We start from the raw sequence: 21,477 nt of genomic DNA on the forward strand, positions 1-21,477 counted from the left end.
AGCTTATGTGAAGTAGCTGATAGTTTGATCATATAACTTAAGTATGGGGCTATAGTTGGATTTTAACTAAGCACTATGTGACACTGAAGCTTCTCCTGACCACTATGTTAAATTTGCTTCTTAGTGATAAATAGCATGGCTCTAAGAGCCTGTAAAAGATGCTCTTTACGGAAGAGAGATGATATGGATATGCAAGCATGAGGAGCTTCACCTTCCTCTCTCAACTTCACTTTGTGCCCCCACATTTCTCACTGAAACCTCAAAGCTAATCCAGTTTTTTATTAGTTCTCTCAGTTTTTCCATTTGTTCTATAATAAATAACTTCATCCACAGGCAGACTATTCTGTTGTGGTTTTTTGTTTTGTTTTGTTTTGCTTTGCTTTGTTTTGAGTTTTCCAGTGACTGGGAACTGAAATGGAGGGAAGATGGGAAAGCCCCATCTTAAGAATGAATACCATTTTAGGCTATATATCCCCTATTTCTTGGAGTCTTAGTTGGGATCATCTGTATAGATTCCTGGGAGATTCCTTTCTTCCAGGTTTTTAATCTGACTCTGAAATGTCCCCCTTTACAGTAGTTTCTTTCAGTACTCTCCCCCTCCATTCCTTGCAACCTGATCTCTTGTGCTCCCATTCCCACCTGCTCACAGTCCACTCACTATATCTCTTCTGTTCCCCTTCCCTGGGAGATCTGGGAGTCCCCCCACGAACCCTTCTCGTTACCTAGCCTCTCTGGGTCTTTGGATTATAGCATGGTTACCCTTTATTTTACAGCTAATATCCACTTATGAGTGAGAACATACATGTTTGCCTTTCTTTGTCTGGGTTACCTTACTCAGGATGATTTTTTTTTTTTTAGTTCCATTTGCCTGATGATTTCATGATGTCATTGTTTTTTTAACAGCTGAGTAATTCTCCCTTGTGTAAATGTATCACATTTTCTTTATTCATTCCTTGGTTGAGGGGTATCTAGGTTGTTGCCAGGTTCTGGCTATTATGAATAAAACTGCTATAAACATAGTTGAGCAAGTGTCCTTGTGGTATGATTGAGCATCCTTTGTACATATGCCCGAGAGTGATATAGCTTAGTCTTGTGGTTGATTGATTCCCAGTATTCTGAAAAACCACCATATTGATTTCCAAAGTGACTGGACAAGTTTGCACTCCTTGTGACCAGATTTGTGCCTAGTCTAATTGTCACCAAGAGGCTTCATTCAGCTACAGATGGAAGTAGTTGCAGATCCACAGTCAACCATTAGGCCAAGCTTTGGGAATCCTGCAGAAGAGGGGGATAAAGGATTGTAGGAATCAGAGGAGTCAAGGACACCACAAGAAAACCTGCAGAATTAACTAACTTGGGCTCATAGGGGCTCACAGAGACTGAACTGTCAACCAGGGAGCCTGCATGGGACTGACCTAGGCACTCTGCACATATGCTACAGTTGTATAGGTTGGTCCTCTTGTGGGACTCCTAACAGCAGAAGCCGGGAATGTCTCTGACTCTTTTGCTGGCTTTTGAGACCTGTCTCTCATACTGAGTCACCTTGCCCATGGGGAGGTTTCTAGTCTTAAGGGAACTTGATATGCCATATTTTGTTGGTATCTGTGGGAGGCTTGCCCTTTCCTAAACAGAAGCACAGGAGGAGTAGATTGCGGGGAGGGAGTGGTAACCGATGGAGTTTGGGGGAGAGACTTAGGGGAGAGGAGGGAGGAAACTGCAGCTAGAATGTAAAGTAAATGAATTAATTTAAAAAAATACTAAAAAAATAATGAATGTTAGTTAACAGAAGGAAGTGCAGAACATAGAGTTCTATCAAAATAGGACAGTAAAGGGTTGTGAAGCCTTTCTGTGTGGATAGGCCTGAGACCCACTTGGTATGTCAAGACTGGTTATACTGGGAGTGAGCTGGACTGTTTTTCATTAAGTAGTATATCTTTTTCTTTGTGTGGGGTTCTACATTAATAAGTATCAACCCCGAGGAGCTGAGGGAAACATTAAAATGCACTAGGCAAATCTCAGTAGGCATTTGCTTCTGCTCTCTTAAGGAACTCTGCACCCTTTATTTCTCCATTCCACATGAAAAATTAAGTTGGCTTTTCACTTGGGGCTTTGAGCCCCCATTAGCAGTTCTCTTGTAGTTTGTGGTTTTAGTGACGGATAGGGAGGGGACGTGGAAATAGTGTCAAAGTAAGGGGAGTGAGAGGGGTTATGGGGGTTTCAAAGAGGTGCAAGCTCTAGGCATAAAATTACTATAATTTATTTTCAAAATTCTAAATCTGTTTTCTTTATGTAAAAAACTGCAGTTAGTGAACTGACACTGTTAAATAAGTTGAAGTGTACAAATGTATACATGAAATACAAGCCCTCCAGCTGCCTAATCACAGACATAAAATAATTCTCTTGCTTTTAATGTAGTTTTTATCTTTGATTAATGAAATGTATAACAGCTTCGAAACTTTAGTGAAGTTTGATACTTTGTCCTTTTAGTAAGTACAAAGAAGTCAGGAATAATGGTATAGTTTCATTTAGGAAAAAGATTAAGTTCATGATTTTTTATTTTTAAGTCTCTTTTGTTGAGAGCAAGTATATTTTTCAGCTACCTTTTCCCTTTTCTACTGCCTTTATGCTACTTTCCTTGAAATGAAAGGCAAGCATCAAGTGTTGGTTTTATCCTGTGGCTTCACTTTGGAAATTCTCTATTTCTATTTCTCTTCCATCAAGATGCTTCCTGAATTCTGTCTGGTGGCATGCTACATGACCAGGTGTTCTATATGAGAAAGCCATTTTAATGGAAAAAAGAAGAGGATAGTCTATTAAATGAATGAGTGGATAAGCCAGTTGAATTGAAAGAGAATGATTTATTCTCTTTAATAACTAATAGTTCTTATTATCCCTCTATAAAATGTATATAATTTTTTCTGAAACTCATGCAAGATTATTGCTATTGAACTTAAATAAAATAAAATTTTACTCTTTTTCATCTGTGAATAGAAAAAATATATAGTATTACTCTTCTTATACAATAACCCTATGGGAAACATGGTCACTAAAAGTTGGAACTCTTAGCTTTTGTTCTCCAGACTGTAGGTTTTTCTTTCTCTCTAGCTCTAATGAAAGCTCTCTATATTCTGTGGATGAAATACTCACTGTGTGCTTAAACATCCAAAGAGTCTTCTGTTCTTAGCAAACCAGACTAGTGAGAAGGATAATGGAAAGTTCATCCTAGAATTTTACCTTTCTGTAAATTTTTATTTTGTGCTTAATAGTACTTAGAATTATATTAATTTTTTCCTCCAATGAGCAGTGAGTTTTACAACAGCTATAAAGTACATTTTTTTAACTATCCAATGCTAGCAATTAAGGATTGTTTTTCTGGGCATTTTTCTTTTGGGTCCTGAGAAATTACTGATATTTGAAGAATGTGAATCAAGAATTTATTTTCTGAAAATATTGATTTCAGACAAGACAGAATGAATGTAATCCCTTGTGTTCATGAGTTAAATTTGAAAGCCTAAGTTCTCTTTTGTAAAATGCTATTAGCTGGACATAATGGAGCATGCCTGCAAATCCTAGCACGGGGAAGGAAGGAACAAAAGGATTGCTGGGTTTTCTGGGCCAATCTGGGTTTCATAGCAAGATCTTGTCTCAAAAAATAAAATAAACTAAAATGGTGCGTGCCACTCATTACAGAAGTTAGTTTTTGTGAATTGACAAGGCCTAGTTATTTTCTACAAATAAATGAAATAGTACGTAAGCAATATTTGGGAATGCTTTTGGCACTCTTGAGGTGAAGATATATCTGCAAAAATAGCACGACGGGGATAGAATGAAGTGCATTGCTTGAGAGTAAAACAATGGTGCAACTATCAGGTGCCTCGAGTATTAGTTTGTCAGAGGATTTGTCTTTTTTCATGTTTAAGCTCTTACAAGAGTATTATATGTGGCCATCATTTTGAAGCTTTACGTTTTCTATCATATAGTTAATAATAAATTTAAAAGCTAACGTCAAATGCATGGTGGTGCGTTAAGGGAAATCTTAACAGCTGGTAAGATCCTCCTTTTACATGCTGCGGTTCTGTCCCAAGTTCATTATCCAATAACTCCTGTTCTCTGTCTAATCTGCTTTTATATTCATTGAACAAATTAATGTTAGGCTTGTTGTGCCCAGCATCATATCCTTTGTGAAGGATACAAAGGTGAGGTGGAGCTATGCATTCTTTTAATTGAGTTCAGACCAAGTGATTAGATGATTTCACTGTTGTAAGGATATCTAATATACATCACAGCCTGTTTCCAAAAGATGTAGAATAAAAAGTTGTCAAAATTACATGAAGCGAAGAGCACACCTACCTGGTGTCTTCATGAAAGAATTTATGAATGTTGAAATATTTAGGGCATTATGAAAATAGGTTGTGTGCCAGTATCTCCTTAGGAATAACCAATGATATCTCAGCTACTACCCTCTTCTATTCTCCGAGCACTTGGAGGGAATTGATGTGGTATCTCTATAAGGGTATCAGTTGCACAACTTGTACATCCATGCTATAAGATGTTTCCTCTCTCTAGCTTGTATGCTATATAATGTAAACAGTGAAGCTTCTAAGAACATTGAACCAGACCAGAACAGTTCAGGAAATCACTGGAGTAGATTGACACTTAGAACTTCTGAAGAAAAATGAAGATTTATCAAATTGTTTACATTAGACCTATCTTTTTAAAAAGATAATCAAACTAAGCATACCCAGATGACTTAAAACTGTGTTGCTTGTGCTGGATGTGATGCATACTTTTGTAATCCTACCACTCTGGAAGCTAAGGCAGGAGAACCATAAGTTTAAAGTCAGCCTGGATTATATGTAGTAAGACCCCCCTCTTAGTTACTTTTCTATTGCTGTGATAAAACACCATGACCAAGGCAACTTATAAGAGTTTAATTGGGCCTGCAGTTTGAAAAGATTAGAATCTATAATGGCAGAGCAGAGATATGGTAACAGGCAACTGGATCAGAAGCTGAGTGCTCACATCTTGATCCACAAGGAGGCAGAGAACATATTGAGAATATTGCAAATCTTTTGAAGCCTCAAGGCTAAACTTCCTAAGCCTTCCCAAATAGTTTCACCAACTGGGACCAAGTATTCCAACATATGAGCCTGTGAGGGCCATTCTTACTCAAACCTCCATGAATCCTTTCTTAAGAAAACAAGCAAACAAAAACCCAAAAAATATGGTCTTCGTTATAGCTCTATGGTAGAATATTTGCCTATCATTTAAGAGGTCATAGATTTGCTCTCAGCACTATAAAAAAGTTGATAATAGAAAAAATAGATAAAACATAGCAAACAAGAGAACTAAATTCATCATACTAAGGTACCTAAACTGTATTAAATATATATATGAATAAATAAGACAGCAAGGTTAAAGTAGTAGATTGTTAGTTCCTCTTATCTGTCAAATGTTGAAGCTTATTTTATTGTTAAAAATAACACACTTTGTACAAAATCAGAAGGAGGAAGCAGTTAAATAATTAATAGTTTACTAAAATGTAAGTTATTAAAATAGAAGCCTTGAATTCTGCCGGTTTCACTTTACCCCATATATTAATGTCTTTGAAAGAACAGAGGGTTGTTTGTGAGATGGTAATCAATCATTAGTCTGTTATTTAATTTGTGATATTTTATTTTTCAAATTCTATTTAGCACAAAGTATTCTATCTGTTTTCGTGTTTAAATTAAAGAATAGATACTTGTAAAGGTTTTTCTGAACTAGTGTATGGATTGAGCATCCTTAATCTGAAATGCTTCACAATCAGAAGCCTTTTGGCACTAACTGGTGTGATGATACCTAACCACATACTTGAATAATTTAGTAGTTCCTTAACTGCTCTTTTCCTTCAATTTTACAAAAAACTGTCTTATAAGATGGAAACTACGACAACTACTCTCATATGGCAGGTCATGTACTCTTACGTGATAGTCAAACTCAGGTACATTGAAAGTATTACATAGAATTATTAGGTTCAGATGTATATACAATGATCATATGAAAAGTAAAAGAATTTTGTGTTTTTATACTGTGACTGGTCTATCCCTAAGAAATCTTGTTATGTATATGCAACTATGTTAAAATTTTAGATCTGTACTCTGAACCACTTCTGGTCCCAAGTGTTTCAGATAAGGCATATTCAAACTGTGCACATTTCATTAATTTAAAATTCATACTCAGGTGTAGCATCAAGACATTAAAAACATTTTGAGTTGAAACTATGAATGTTGCCCATTAGGAATTTGTTGCTGTCGAGATTTTGGAAGCTATCTTTTCCAAAACAGTATTTAAATAACCCAAAAGTTTATCTGTTATTTCTTTTACAATTAAAATAGATTTTATTGTATGTGTGTTGTGTGTGCACATGCATGCGTGTGCATGAATGGTGCCTGCAGAAAACTGAAAAGGGTGTCAGATCTCTAGAACTGGAGCTATAGATGGTTGTAATCCACCATGTGAGTGCTGTGAATGGAAATCTTTTAAGATACTGCTACTGAGCTCTAAAGAGCCCTAGTTTGTTTGTTTTGTTTTGTTTTGTTTTTCAAGACAGGGTTTCTCTGTGTAACAGCCCTGGCTGTTCTGGAACTAGCTCTTGGTTATGGAGAAGCTATTTTTGATGTTAAAAGCTAGTTGTCTGAAGTTTGTTCAGTCAATTGTTTATTTTTAATTGGCCTTATGGTATTTTAAAACTTATGAGGAAATTTAATATATATTGTAATAAAACTATATAAGTAAGCCTTCAAGTAGTCATCACTCACCTTCATGGCCTGTCAGTTCTGGGTGGCTAGTCCTATTCTTTTTTACCACCTCGAATTACCGTGATGTGAATCCTATTATTTCATGTATAAGTGCTTTTTTTTGCATTTACAGATGACATCAGTTTCCCTTTCAGCATAACCACAGTATTATCATCTCATTACACACACACACACACACACACACACACAGAGAGAGAGAGAGAGAGAGAGAGAGAGAGAGAGAGAGAGAGAACCCACAATTCATTTACTTCATTACACATTTTCTTGATCATATTGTGAATGTGCTTTGTTTTTTAAAGCTCAGTATTTGAATTGGAAACCAGTTTAGGTCTTTTTAATCATTGTTTTATCATCACTATTTATGAAAGAAGCTGAAGATTTTGTATTGTAAAATTTTTTAGGCTCTTGGGTATGCTCATTGCATTGATGTGGTATCGTTAAACATGTTCCTCTATCTTGTATATATTCCGTAAATTGTTACTTGCAGTAAAAACTTAGCCACATTTATTTTTACTTCAATTTGTTTTGTTTTGCTAATAGTATTTCCCAGATGTTATTTTGTACATTTTTCTAGAAGTACTTTGTATCAAGTCGTGACTTCAAGACAAGCTATAAGGTCTATCATAAGAAATATTTAGTATTTACCTTTCTCATCTCCTAAGTGAAAATAGAAAAAAAAAGTAACCGAGCTGCTTGTTGAATTTTCATATCAACACACAGCTGTGTAGTCTGATCTGAGTTCATGAAACAATCTATTACTTTATCCTGGAAAGCACTCTTCTGTCCCCTAAAGGTGGTCTTCCACCACCAGAAAATTATGGCTTCTAACACAAAAGAATTTTTCTTATTTGGGGGGACATTGTATGAATTGCGCCTTTATTCTTTCTATCTGACTACTTTCACTGTACTGTGTTTTTGAGATTCATCTGTGTAATTGTACTTTCGGTTATTTTTACATAGTGTTCCATTGTATGACTACGCCTACACCATACTGTATTACTACATCCTGTGTGTATGTTCATGGGTTGTTCCCACCTTTGGCTGCTATGTATAACACTATTTGAAGAATTCTTGCACATGTCTTCTGTTAAATATAGTCATTTATTTCTGTTGGGTGTGTACTTAGTACTAATGCTAGGCCATTGTATACATGGCCAGTTCAGTTTCATGGCTGCTTCAAATTATCTAAAGTGAATTTAACAACTATACAAACTGTATTTGAATATTTGGTGTACTTACCAACATTTGGTGTTTTCTTTCTTCATTTTATGTAGTGTCATACCTTCTATTGTGGCTTTACTTCGCATTTGACGATTGATGAGCCTTTCCCCAAGTTTCTTGGTCAGCTAAACATCTCCCCTGTTGAATTTTTCTCGTTGATTTTTTTTTTAGACATTTCTTACACGTTCTAAATATGATCCCCTTGGAAACATACTTTGGGTATCTCCTAGACCACATTTTTTTTTTAAATAAAATTTTACTTTTTTTTTTTTTTTTAAAGACAGGGTTCACTCTATTGACCAGGCTGGCCTCAAACTCACAGAGATCCACTTGCCCCTGCCTCCCAAGTGCACTGCCACAACTTGTCTCAGGACTTACATATTTTATCATGAAAGGATATAAAGTCTTAAGGTTGCCATAAATCAGCTTTAGAACATTTCCATCATGGCAGATTACTTCATTTTTTTTGCCCTTTCCTAGTCAACCCTCACACAGCAGCCACACTCATCTGATTTCTGTCACCATTTGTGCATTTCCCTAGTCTGTAATTGTATATAAATGGTTTTCTACAGTATGTACTTGTTATGTTCAATTTCTTTGTCTTCATGTAATATTTTTTCACTCTATCATGTTGCTTGTATTTGTATCCATTTTTTCATTGCTGGTAGGTCATTCTACTGTTAACATCCATTAACCTAGTTTTCACCTGGGACTATTATAAATAAAACTGGGTATTTTTTATATGCAGCTGTTTATGGAGATAGCATTGATCCTTTAAGTTTTCACAATTCTTTCTTTAATACTAAATTTGCATTTTATATATTGTTTTCTTTCTAGGAAATCCAGATATGTAAGTCTAAATTCGCACAAAGGAAAAATGAATTACTTAAGATAAATTTTTATTAAAGAATGGCAATAATAAGTCCCTTAATTGGCTTCTCTGGTATCTCAACTGATTCTTTTTACAAAGAACTGTTTGTGGATAACAGTTACTTCCTTTTCTCACTCGAATTTCATCTGTATAGATTTTCCCGTTTCCACTTGCATGAATGTATGGAAGAAACTGGCTTTGCTGCAGTTTTTCAGTTGCATTGACACCTTGTATTTTTGGAAGGAAAGAGAAATACTCAAATATGTCATGATGCTTCTCAGATAAACATATGTCTTCAATTATGAACACATTACATACATATTTGAGAAGGAACATAAATGAACAGTCCAAGAATAGGCGTATTCTGCAATGCTTAAAATTGACAGTAGTAGAAAAAATAATTGTGTCAAATGTTACATTGTATGATTAAGACTGGTGATAAGTAAATCTGTACTGTTAAAACTCACCCACCCCAGTGCCTGTGATGCTACTTTCTATAAATATGCCTTTGAAACTGAGAGCTTTGATCCTGTTGCCAAAATAATGTGAGATCCTAGAAATTTTCTAATTATAAATGACAGTATTTTAATTTCATTCTACTACCTCTTCTGTCCCTCCCATCTCAGCACAAGTGACTTGATCACTACAAGTTGAAGGAGTGAATAAAGCACACATCACATCATCTCTGGTTATTGTGGGGAAATCACAGCTGTTCTTCTGCCACATAACTGGTTTTCCAAAACCCACTCAGGTTACTCCTTTCTTATTTTCTGTCTGACCCAATGATTCAAGTCTACTAAAAGCAGTCTAGTAGATGTGGAAGTTTCCTTTCTCAAACAGGGCTTTAAGTTTGTTTCTCTAAATCAATTGTTCAGAGAAAGCTGTCGGTAGAAGAGGTAAGGAATTTGGAATTCAGTTTTACATCTCTTGCTGAGCTTTCATATGGTTACATACTGTGAGTAGTTTAATATTAATTACAGAACATATATGCAGGCAGGGCAAGTGTGATGGTAAAGATTGTGCTTTAACGGCATTTCTGACAGGTTTTAATTTTGGGTTGTCACAAAGGGAATTTTATGCTGCAGGTCTATTTTGCAGTCTTAAAATTCAAAATCTCTACCTCTAGGTGGCAGCACCAGATACTTTTTTTCCTGTTTGAGGCCAGCCTTAATAAGTTCTGGTATAAGCAGTAAAACTTTCAAGTTGACTAAAACTTGGAAATATTCTATGAGAATTTGGTTAAATTACTTTGTGTGTTGAATAAGTTTGGGACTTGCTGTACCTTGGGTTTTTAAAGTCTTCTAAAAGGATTTGTGATCCTTTTTCTTTTTTTAGAACATGGTATATTATGTCTACTTTAAAAATGTAAGCCCCCTTCAGTTTACCTGTTACATGCATAATTCTCCTTCCAAGAAAACCACTTGGTTAATGATGTTTTTGTATTGAAGTAGCATATACAAGCCTGTTGTGTATGCTTAATACTTTAAAGTTAATTGCACTCTATTTTCCATTTTTGTTTTTAAAAATTAACAAGAATCATAGTTAAGCGAATACAAGATTGAAGCTTCTTTGACTGAAACAGTTCAGCTTGAGAAGATAATAGTCATTTGTGGAAGTCAACATTTAGAGTAGATATTGCATAAGATTTGATTTTTTTTCTCGCTGTCAGACATGTGTTGGGTGTTCCTCTGTAAGTAGCAAGATAGACCATATCCATTTTTGGTTTAACCCCTTGGGCAGGTGGGCTGGCTGGCTATCTACCAGTGTGCTCCTCCATGTACGCAGGTGTGCCAAGTGAAAGAGGACTGACAGAGGAGGCCTAGGGAAGAGCCCCAGTTAATTGTGTATATGTACAGTCCAACATGATTTTGTTCCGTTGGGGAGCATTTAAGGATCTTGCCTTTTAGAAAACACCTGTCTTCCCCCTCCTTTAAAGTTAAAATTATCATTGGAAATTGATTAATAATTATACAATCAGAAAAGTTAAAGCTGCTTTCTCATAACTAGAGATTAATAAAAGGTACATTTATCTGTTACTATAGAGAACAAACAATCTCACTTCTCAGTGTGGTTTCTCACATTCAGTTCCTCTGCCCTCTTTAAATATGAGGATATGTATTGTACATACTTTACTTATTGTTTTTCTAGGAGGCAGATAATTTGTAAACTAAAAATGATAGTCTTGACATGGGGCAGGTGCCATATATCACAGTAATATATCACTTATTCTATGTATTGTTCTGAAAAAATATTTAATATTCTTATATGTTGTCATATTAGGAAATACTTTTAATTTTTATGAAGCATGGTTATTAATTTCATGTGTAGCATGAATGTGCTTCATGTGAGTACAGTCTGAATTAAATGGTGTTCATTTGCTACTTTGTATTGTATTCAAGTGCAATTTATTAAGTGTTTAACATGTAGTAAGCACCATTAAACTAGGCTTATTCTTTTATTATCTCATTTCAAGTTCAAAACTATATGACTGGTGACATTTCCATTTTGTGGATGAGAAAACTGAGACTCCACATCTCAATCATCTATTCTTTGATTGCTACCCTGCTACTTTGAAAACGTTTTCCTCAAGAAGTTTATAATTACTATGTGTCACTTGATGACTGACCAAAGAGAATATAGGAGTTTGAATTTTAAATATAAATCCAAGTAGTAAAATTTGACAGGGTTTGAACAGGGGAAAATTAAATTAGTAAAAACGTTTTGTTTCTTTAAATAGTTTGTGGCAACAGGATCATATAAACCATGCATAGATTTATTGTTTCAAATGAAATATAGAAATTACATTTAGTTTCAAAGCTATTGTGGGTGTGTGGACCTATGGACTATGTAGATCCATCCCTTTGAAGATGTTTTAAGTTTATGACTTGAAAACATACAAAAATAGACATTGCACTTTGTCCAGATGCTGCTACTGAATTATAACCACTGAGTTAGGCTGCAGCATACATGCTGTTAACTATTGAGAGAAGATGAAATATCTACCACTGCATTGAAATCAGTGTTTACAGTTGTGTCTGCATTTGAAAGAGTGAACCTGTATTCTTTAATGGGAATTTTGTTTTTTTTCTTTTTAATGGTTGAACTTTGAGTATTTTTTTAATAACAGTTAATAATTTTGAGTTTTTAAGTGTAACTTTAAAAAATCTATGAAATATTTTGGAACCTGTATGTCCAGTGACTTGTTTCTAGATTGTATTTTTAAAGTTATGTTTTGATTCATAATCTTTTATAAAAACCATTTGTCCTGTGATCTTGAGTTTACTTAGTTTTATGCGCGCGCGCGCTTGTGTGTGTGTGTGTATGAACTTGAAAACCATTCTTTTGTGAGGATTTACTTTGGGGTTATAATTCTTTTTTTTTTTTTTTTTTTTTTGCTTGATAGGACTTGACTCCACTCAGTTTAGAGTTCATCAGTATCAGTATCACAAAGATGAGGAGAATGATGCTCTACTTGGCGGACCAGCACAACTGACTGATGAAGAGAAGTACAAGGACTGTGAAAAATTCAAATGCCTTTGTCCTACATGTGGAACTGAAAATATTTATGATAATGTCTTTGAAGGCTCGGTTAGTTATTCCTTTTTGTTTCTGTCTTTCATTTTGTTTGGAAACTAGTACAGAGTGCCCTCCCCCTACACTTCTGGGTATATAAAGGTAACCTAGATGTTGCATTTGTCTTTAAACAATTTTTGCTACGTGAATTTTGCTTTTAGAATTTCATTTCTGCTGAGACACTCTTAATCGAGTGTGCTTTAATTGTTTTTGCCTTCCTAGAGTGCTTGACCTTAGTTTTAAAATGGAATTTCTTAAAAATTTTAATTATCTCAAAATATTTTTATTGGAACTCCTTAATTAGTAACCTGTATTCCCTGTTCCCAACCCCCACTTATTTAGATAGAGCAATAATTGCCTTTATCTTAAGTTAACAAGAATTAGGCATTTGGGGAAAGTTTTGTTTGTTTTTACATGTTCCTCTCACCTTGTTTTTTCCCAAAGGTACTTTTATTATCTTTTCTGTGGTCTTTCCATATCAGACATTTAAAAAAAATCACAAGGAAACATTCCTGTCAAGAAGTACTGCCAAAAAATGTATCATTGACCTTGAATCAGAACTTGAATCTCAGCCAATTCATTTCATTTTACTGCAGTGTTATAAGTGTGCTGGCCATTGGCAAATGAGCAGGCAGCAGAACTCTGAAGCCTTGAAACTGAAAGAAAATACATCTTTTATCTAAATTAAAAGTAATTATTTTAAGTTAATTTGGACAAACAGCAGATGTTTTGCATTTTTTTGAATCAAAACAAAGCAGCTTTTGGAAGCAAGTGCAAGGAAGAAGCAGACACATATCAGCAATACTTGCTAAATCCTTGAGTTTTGCTTCATTACAGCTGTAAATAAGATAGTTAATTGCATGGAGGCTTGACGACTTGCAGATGGGCTAACTGTGGAAGAGCCGATGTCAAGCTCGGAAATCTCTTCCACCTGGAATTGCTTAGCATGTCGGGGTAGGGTTATGCACCAGATTGGAGCAGGAAACCAACCAAGATGTTTAAGTACCCAGAAAGAAAACAAATGCTCCAGAAACCCCAACAGTTTTCCTATATCTTATTTTTGTTTTGTCTTTGTTTAAAGCAAATCACGACACAATAAAATGTTTCTCCAACTGTTAATAGTTACTCATTCAAATTTATATTCTTATTGAAACCTTCTTTCCCAAAATATATTTCAGTTCTTTTCAAGCACAGAAATTTTAGATTTTCCAATCTGGTGATAAATGAGTTTGCTTTATTGCTTTTTTAGTGCACTAATTTTAAATTTTACATTTTTCTGCCTAAAATTCACTTGGTGCAGTAACCGCAAACTAATATCATGTAAGGGCTTTTGCTTTATCTTCAAGTTTGGAATGAATGAGTGCATGTTAAGTTTTGATCGGTGTCTCTAGAAGAATGTTTATTTTTGGTAATATGATTTCTCTGGTATTTTCGGAGGGGAAGTGGCCTTATCCATAAAGCCTGTCTTGCATGGAATGTAAAATAATGAGTTTATGGTTTTCCCTTTGACTTTGTACTTCATTGTGATAACAAGAATTTATGCCATGTACCTCTAAAGGGGATCTTAAGCCATAAGTAGTGGATAAAGTATAGTTCAAAACTCACCTCTAATAGTCTTGTACACCAAGAAAACAAATGAAAGTTTTAAATATAAAATACTTTCTGATAATAACCTTTTGTGCAATTGTTTGTCTTGTTTTCTGTAGGGAGTTGATATGGAGCCCAGCTTGTATCGTTGCAGTAATATTGATTGTAAGGCTTCACCACTCACCTTCATGGTACAGCTGAGCAACAAACTGATCATGGACATTAGATATTGCATCAAAAAGTACTATGATGTAAGTATCTGTAATAAGACTTTACATATTTAATTTGTTGAAATACAATAATTGTTTTATAGTTTTTGATACAAGTGGAAAACATTTGGGGGAAATTCGTAGTAAAATACTTTCAATAAAATGTGACACGCTGTAATTTAAAGTTTGTTTACATTTACTTATTTATGTGTGGATGGGTGAGTGATGGTGGTGCGGGATGGTACCTCTATGGTGAACTTGAGGGAGTTGATTCTCTCTTTCTATCAAATTGGTTCAACAGGATCAGACTCAGTTCATCAGGCTTGGTGGCAAGACCTTTACCACCTAAGTCATGTCAATTGCCCAAAGTATGAAATTTTAGTCTGGTGATGTGATGAACAATTTGATTTTTCTCATATCGCTCTCATTACTGAAGAGTATTTTAAAGATTTAAAGTTTAATTTAAATTAAAAATTTCAAAGAAAAGTGAAACTGTATTTGGAAATTTTATTTTTATTTATTATTGCCTAGGTAACTAAATTGAATGGTCACTCAGAACTTTGGCTAGAGTAGGAAAAATAGCAATGTTGCCTGTCTCCAGTAAGTAGGGTCATGATACTATGGGTAATGATTTTACTAGATTGATTGCTGCCCAATACTTTGTGTTCACACATGACAATCTAAGCCAATCTCTTGATTAGTTTCCTGAAGAAATGAAAAGAAACATCTTCTAAATTGAAGTGCAATTTGAGATTTCAAAGAGAATATCTCATTTTTTATATGTACAGTAAAAATCTCAGAAGAGTAATTTTTCTTTGCTTTAAAATTGAGCTTTTGTTTTGTTTTCTTACCACATTTCAAATTAATGTTTTTTCTCTTTAAAAATTAAAATTTAATGAGAATGTCCATTTCTCATTTTTCTTAGTATGTCATATCATTTGTCATCTAAACAAATTTTCTGTCACTTGAACATTTACTGTATCTTTTTAAAAATATGTATTGAGCTATATAGAGAAACCCTGTTTTAAAAACAAAAACAAGAAAAAAGGCTGTGTTGACAAGGCATTTTTTTTAAACAAAAATGTTCAGGTACTATTAGGTAAGACCAATGACTTTAACATTCTATTCTTTCTGCTTGTTAATTAAAATGTAACATAGCCCTTTCTTCTTTAAAATACGTGTGAAGTAATTTGATATGTTTCACATAGTAAGAAATATAACTCATTATATATAAATGGGTATTAGAGCAGTAAGGTAAAGGATGAGAACACAGAGACATATTGTGATTTGGCAAAGAATAATTTGTATTTATATTTTTTAAAAGTACGTTTGCCTGAAGGTTTTTATAAAAAATGATAATAATGACTACTCTTTGGGAAATTCTGCAAAGTTTAGTGAATAAAGCTGTACTGCACTTAAACGAAGAGCTTGTTGGGAATAAAGGTTATCTGTTGGGTCACATTCTATAGTACATGAAGTGTTCACCTTATGAAATGTTAGACTTTCTTTAGCATGAGGAGCACAAATCAAAATTGTTCAACTTCTCATTTACAGGCCTCATTGAGAAAAGTATGATTCTTGACTCTTGGGAAGAATCCTGGCTTTTTTTTCTATGTTTAGTCTATCAAAAGCTTCACCATGGAAATGTTAGTACTAAAACAATGAATCTAGTTCCTTCTGTGAGAAGGAACTATCTGTTATGACTAAGTTGAGAATAGGGAGAAAAACGATCCATATAATTAGAATGTGCCCAAATTCAAAGATGAATTTGAATTCTAATTGTGTGTGTGTGTGCGCATGTATGTATGTGTGCATGTCTGTGTTTTAATGACCAAAGTTACAAAAGCATTTTTTAAGCTAAATAATCAACTCTTAGAGACTAAGTATTTAAAAGAAAGCTGTTAGAGTACTTCCTTGTCTTGTCTACCAACTATTTCTGTAACATGCAAGTGAAAGTTTTTCTACACTTAACTGCCCAATTGATTGTCTTTTCTAAGACATTTCTGATCAAAATAGCCAAATGTTACTCTAGTAATTAAGGATTGATAGAACTGTTGGTCCTCAAAGTTAGAAATTTCCTTGTTTTGTGATCCTCATCATAAGTTACTGAATGGGTGAAAATAACTCCATCATTTCTTTCATGGTCTCATGCTGAGTAGTTATATATAAACAGTGTATCTTAGAAGTCAGTGAGAGACAGTTTTATTTTCTGTTGTCTCCAGATACAATGCTACTTTTGCCAGCTGATGGGTGTGATGTTGAGTTTCTTTGGTTAACCGTGCCTCAAGTGACACTGTTTTGTTTGATGTGTGATAAAATTAATGGCAATCAAGCTAAAGACTGATGCAGTAAGCATATTAGAAAGGCTTCTGAGATTAAGCAACTTCTCTGAAGCAGGTTACCAAAATGGCTTCTTCATATTTTGTAATATTTAAAAATACTCACTGAATAGAAACAATTATTTGTGGACCTTAGATAATAGAGTATCATAATTATTTTAGTCTTAAAATTACAGCAGGGAAAATAAATTTACACTGAGAAAAGAAATGTACACATAGAAAGGAAGAACTTGGAGAAGTTTAGTGAAATAAGACATTTGACCAAATGTTGTAACCTGCCAAGGAACCTAGTTATAGATTATATGAAATCAGGTTACCAAGAAAAGAAATTAAAGTTACAAAGTATGCTTCTAAATCATTTGCATTTTCCAATGCTTTACATGTTCCTCTGTCATGACTAGATGAGTAAATGTGATGTAACATTTTTGCAAATGTATATATCTTAGAGTCAATAAATCTACATCACATCGTACTTTAATACTGACTCCTTTAGTAGGAAATGCTTTTTCCCAACCCCCTTTTTATAGTAATTAGTGTATCCTTCGAATTCTCATTTAATTAACATACAAATTTCCATGTGCATGGAAATGTACAAGACACTGAACAAATGTACTTTTTGAGTAATATATTGATTTACTTAGAAGAAATACAACTTTAGATTTTACTTCAAGGTTTGGTAATGTGTTGAAAAACTGACATAGCACAAAGAAATCTTAATTCAAAATTGATTTTATGCTTTGAGCCTTGTTTGTTACTCTGTTAATACTGAACTGGTATTTCTTTTTACTCATAAGAAGGCAAATTAATCTCTAAGCTTTTAAGGATGGTTTTTGAAATTCAAGTTTAGAATGAAAAATTTACACATGACCCCCTTAAATTCTGTCCCCAAGAGCATACACAACACACACACACACACAGAGAGAGAGAGAGAGAGAGAGAGAGAGAGAGAGAGAGAGAGAGAGAGAGAGAGAGACAAAGGGAGAGAAGCACTAGCTAATCTAAATTGGGAAATGAAGAGGGCTTTTTTTAAGCATGAAAATTTCATCATCTTGTCAGCTGGCAGAATGCCTGCTGTGTGGATTCACAAAGGCTAAGAATTACACTTTCATGAAATTTTCCTCACTAACTGCCCTGGTTAATTTGAAAGATAACCCACTGTTCTAATTCATTCCTCAATTGGGCGGTGCAGGTTTTATCTTTGATCTGACAAAGCATTTGTGTTAATCGTTTTGGCCCTCCACTAGACACTCTTGGGATTGTGCTTTTACAATAAATGTGTCTGTGATAGCTCTTTAGTCTATTATACTTACAATAGATCCATAGAACTGGTAATTAATTCTCCACTGCTTTGGAAATGGGAAGAATAGGTGTAGCTCTGTCAAGTACTGCTGGGAAGTTTGTTTAGCTAGTTCATTTTTGAAGTGTTCCCTCAACTGTCCTAAAAGCGAATATGAGACTGAGATGCTAGCCTATCCTAATGACTTTCTGCTAAGTGGGAAATTTAATCCTTCTTGATACCTGGGAGGGGGTGGTGGGTCATTTATTCTTGGTTACTATGCATATTAAACTCATTTGAATACATACATGGAGTCACACCTTTCTAAAGGTGGAGGCTCTGAAAAACACAGTGTGATAGTGAACTCAAATGTGTTCTTCGTTCCTCATTATGCAGTGTTTAAGGTGTTTGAATGGGGCAAAGTATTTTTCTTTACCATCCTTCTGTGTTTCTAGGTACCTGCAAAAGGGCTCTTTGCTAGTGTTTTTGAATGTTGAGATATGCTAACCCTAGATGGAACTTCCCCTGCATCTAAAAAACAATGAGCATACGAGTACTGGCTATTAGTGTTTTAGCCCTTGATCAGTTGCTGGACCAGAATTAGTGGTGTAATTCCTTAGAAATAAGCTCCAGGTTTTATAATCTCAGAATTTTCCTGTATTATGCCTTTTGAGGACTGGGCTTAAATATTCTGTGTCTCATCTGTGATCTCTGCCACAGCCATTCATTTAGTAATGGGTGTTCTTGATTCTTGGTAACTAAAGGACCAATTAATAAATTTATTATTTTTAATATTTTCTTTAAATTCTTTTTTCACAATGTTACTACACTGACAGAGGGCTTATTTGTAATACACAAGATTAATATAAAGTTAACTCAAAACTCCACAGTTATTTTAAGATCCTGAAAGCATTGACAAATAGCTCTTTGTTACCGTCTTTGTCCTCTCCTCTCCTCCCCTCCCCTTCTCTCCCTTCCCCTCCCTTCCCCCATCCCTCCATTCCTACCTCCCCTCCCTTCCCCCTGCTCCTTCCACCCTCTGCCACTCTTGTTCCCAGGTACCAGTCTCTGCCCCCTTCTCTGCCCCTTCTCTCTTCTCTTCTAATAAACATCCCATGTTGTTGCATGATATGCAACATCCTTGTTGCATGATATGACTTCTCTTCCCAGTGTTTTTTTTAAATTACAAATGGCGTTTTTCTCAAGCCAAGTATGTGGCAAAGAGTCAGTGCCCACAAATATTGTTATGATACAGAATAGCAGCCTGTCTAATACTTTCATTGTCTTACTAGAGAAGTTCTATGTCTAACTAGATAAACTTGGCGGGGGGCAATACCTAGCTTGTTACCTGCTTACTGCCACTCTCTTTATATTTCTCTGTTTTATTTCTTAGTGTATTATTGTGATAAAGGTACATTATTATTTCTTTGGAGCCCATTTTTATAAGGAATTAAAAAACTTATGCCCAGAGAATTAATATCAGCCATCAAGCATTATGTTCTTATACTCAAGATTGACCTTGGAATTGCCTTTTATCAAAGGTGTAATGATGAGTCAGGAGTAGTGGCATATACCTTTAATCCCAGCACTAGGAAGGCAGATGGATCTCTGTGAGATTAAGACCAGCCTGGTCTAAAAGAGTTTGATGATAGCCAGAGTAGTTATACGAAGAAACACTGTCTCAGCCTGCCCCTTAAAAGTGTAACGATTCCAGAATGGAATGTTGGTTAAACTATTTGTTCATAAAAATGTGCACTTATTTAGCATCATGAACAAACACCATTGATAGTGCTAAATAGTGTTTAAACAAAAGTAGTTTTATAAGGAAGCTACAGAATGACATTAAATAAATAAATCTGATAAATGCAAGATGAAACAACTTCTTACTCTAGACCCCAACAAATGTGTTTCAGAGTGGGACTCATTGTCATTGACTTCATTTATCCATTTTTGTTGGAATGATACTGTACAGTGGATCTGTTTGAAAGCCATGCAGTGGCTTTCAGTAACTCTTTGCTGCTCTGCTGCAAATATTCAGTGTTCAATAACCCTCAAAATTTCTCATTTCTTACCTGTGGTGATGCAGACTGATAGTTTTTAGGTTAGAGGCTGCAATATGCAGTGGTATCAGAGGTACATTGGTTCAAAATAGCTTAAACTTTAAGAAGTAGTGGAATTATTGTTGATTCCTTTACCTCTCTATTTATATTTAGAACATTTAGAAAGAAAGAATAAACTAGGCTTCTTTTTTTGTAAAGTCTCTAACAACATAATTATAAGTGGTAGTAGAAGCATGCAACATAGAAGCAATAGATATCCGTCTCACCAATTCAGCTTCACAGTCAGCCTAATACTTGCTACCCAGTGAAGCTTAAAGAGGGGTGATTTCTTTAGGCATCCATAAAATCCATCCTAAATCTTCCTGAGAGCTGATGATTCTTCTTGCTTCACACCATTTTATAGGGAGGCTAAGCATAAATGAACACCAGGCATACCAGTATTTCTAACACCAGACCTATTAATAGAGAGGGTATGCTTTTATTTGTAAATGATTGATTTTCTTAGATTTATATAAGTCAAACAAGCTAATTTTGAGTTGAGTATTACATTTTGCTGCAACTTCATGGTGTGTTCCCGTAGTAAAACTGAAAAGACAGGACTTGGACGATAGTTGGGGGTAGAATCTCATTGTAAGAAAATGTGTTGCTTATACATCTAAATGAATCATAGGTTATCTCATCCTCTAAAACATGACATATAGATATTCTGTGCAAGCAGTTAATCATGGGATAATGTTTGCTTTCACAAAGGAGTTGTAGTAAGCAAATAGGGTTAGGTACAGCTTTCCACTTTTCTTTTTTTAATAAAATGACCAGCATTTTTCTGTCGTTTCTTTAGTTTTTATTTCACTTAATCATTACTGAATGCCATCAGTTATTTTTGGTAGGATCAAAACTAGAAATGGTCCCATGGAACTAGTCGGAGATTCACACCCAATTTGGACGGTCCAACCACAGAATAAGCATTACAAATTATGCCAGTTCTGACTATGACCACCTAGCAGTGGTCTGGTCCATGTGTATTGAACCTGGACTTTAAGCAATTCCTGATACAGTTTACCTCTGTAGGAAAAATTGGGGGCTTTTTGAAATGCCAAGGAAATGACATAGGAGTTGGTACATATATGACAATAAGTAGGTAACCTCAGAAAACTGGACCGAAACAGTAGAATTCCTTTCTTCAGTTTGATTTCTTTTACCTTGTCTATTTAGAGAAAACTCAACTTCGAGTCTTACTCCAGTCAGCTGTAGCTACTATCTTGTAGTAAAGTAAGTAATTGAACCACAACAGATTTCATTTAACTTTTCAAAAGTGAGATTTACACACCACTGAGCAAAATGGAACTATCAGGTCTCTGCTGTACATATCAACAGTGTGGGAAGTGAGCATCCTAAGCAGTGACTGTCTTTCATGTTTTGTTGTATGTTTATTATGGTCCACAAGTGAAATCAGACCTTTGCAGATAGTTATTGATTGGAATTTTCAGACGATGCTATCTAGCCTAGCCTTGCATTAAATGAAATGAGAGAATTAATTCAGC

The 21,477-nt window shown here is 34.8% G+C and overlaps 1 protein-coding gene across 5 annotated transcripts in view; it reads left to right on the top strand.

Moving 5' to 3' along the window:
• Pola1 (DNA polymerase alpha 1, catalytic subunit) overlaps positions 1-21,477 on the top strand; it is a 306,054-nt gene that overhangs the window by 141,061 nt on the left and 143,516 nt on the right. For all 5 annotated transcript variants that reach the window (XR_015000445.2, XM_048449783.3, XM_048449784.3 and 2 more), the window contains 2 exons: positions 12,296-12,480; positions 14,172-14,303. Coding sequence is in view for 4 of the 5 variants with exons in the window: in XM_048449783.3 (XP_048305740.1) it covers positions 12,296-12,480; positions 14,172-14,303 (317 nt within the window). In the remaining variant the exon portion in view is untranslated. The remainder of the gene's footprint in view (positions 1-12,295; positions 12,481-14,171; positions 14,304-21,477) is intronic.

This window comes from Myodes glareolus, chromosome X (assembly GCF_982192425.1).
Source record: "Myodes glareolus chromosome X, mMyoGla1.1, whole genome shotgun sequence".
Lineage (NCBI taxonomy): Eukaryota > Metazoa > Chordata > Mammalia > Rodentia > Cricetidae > Myodes > Myodes glareolus.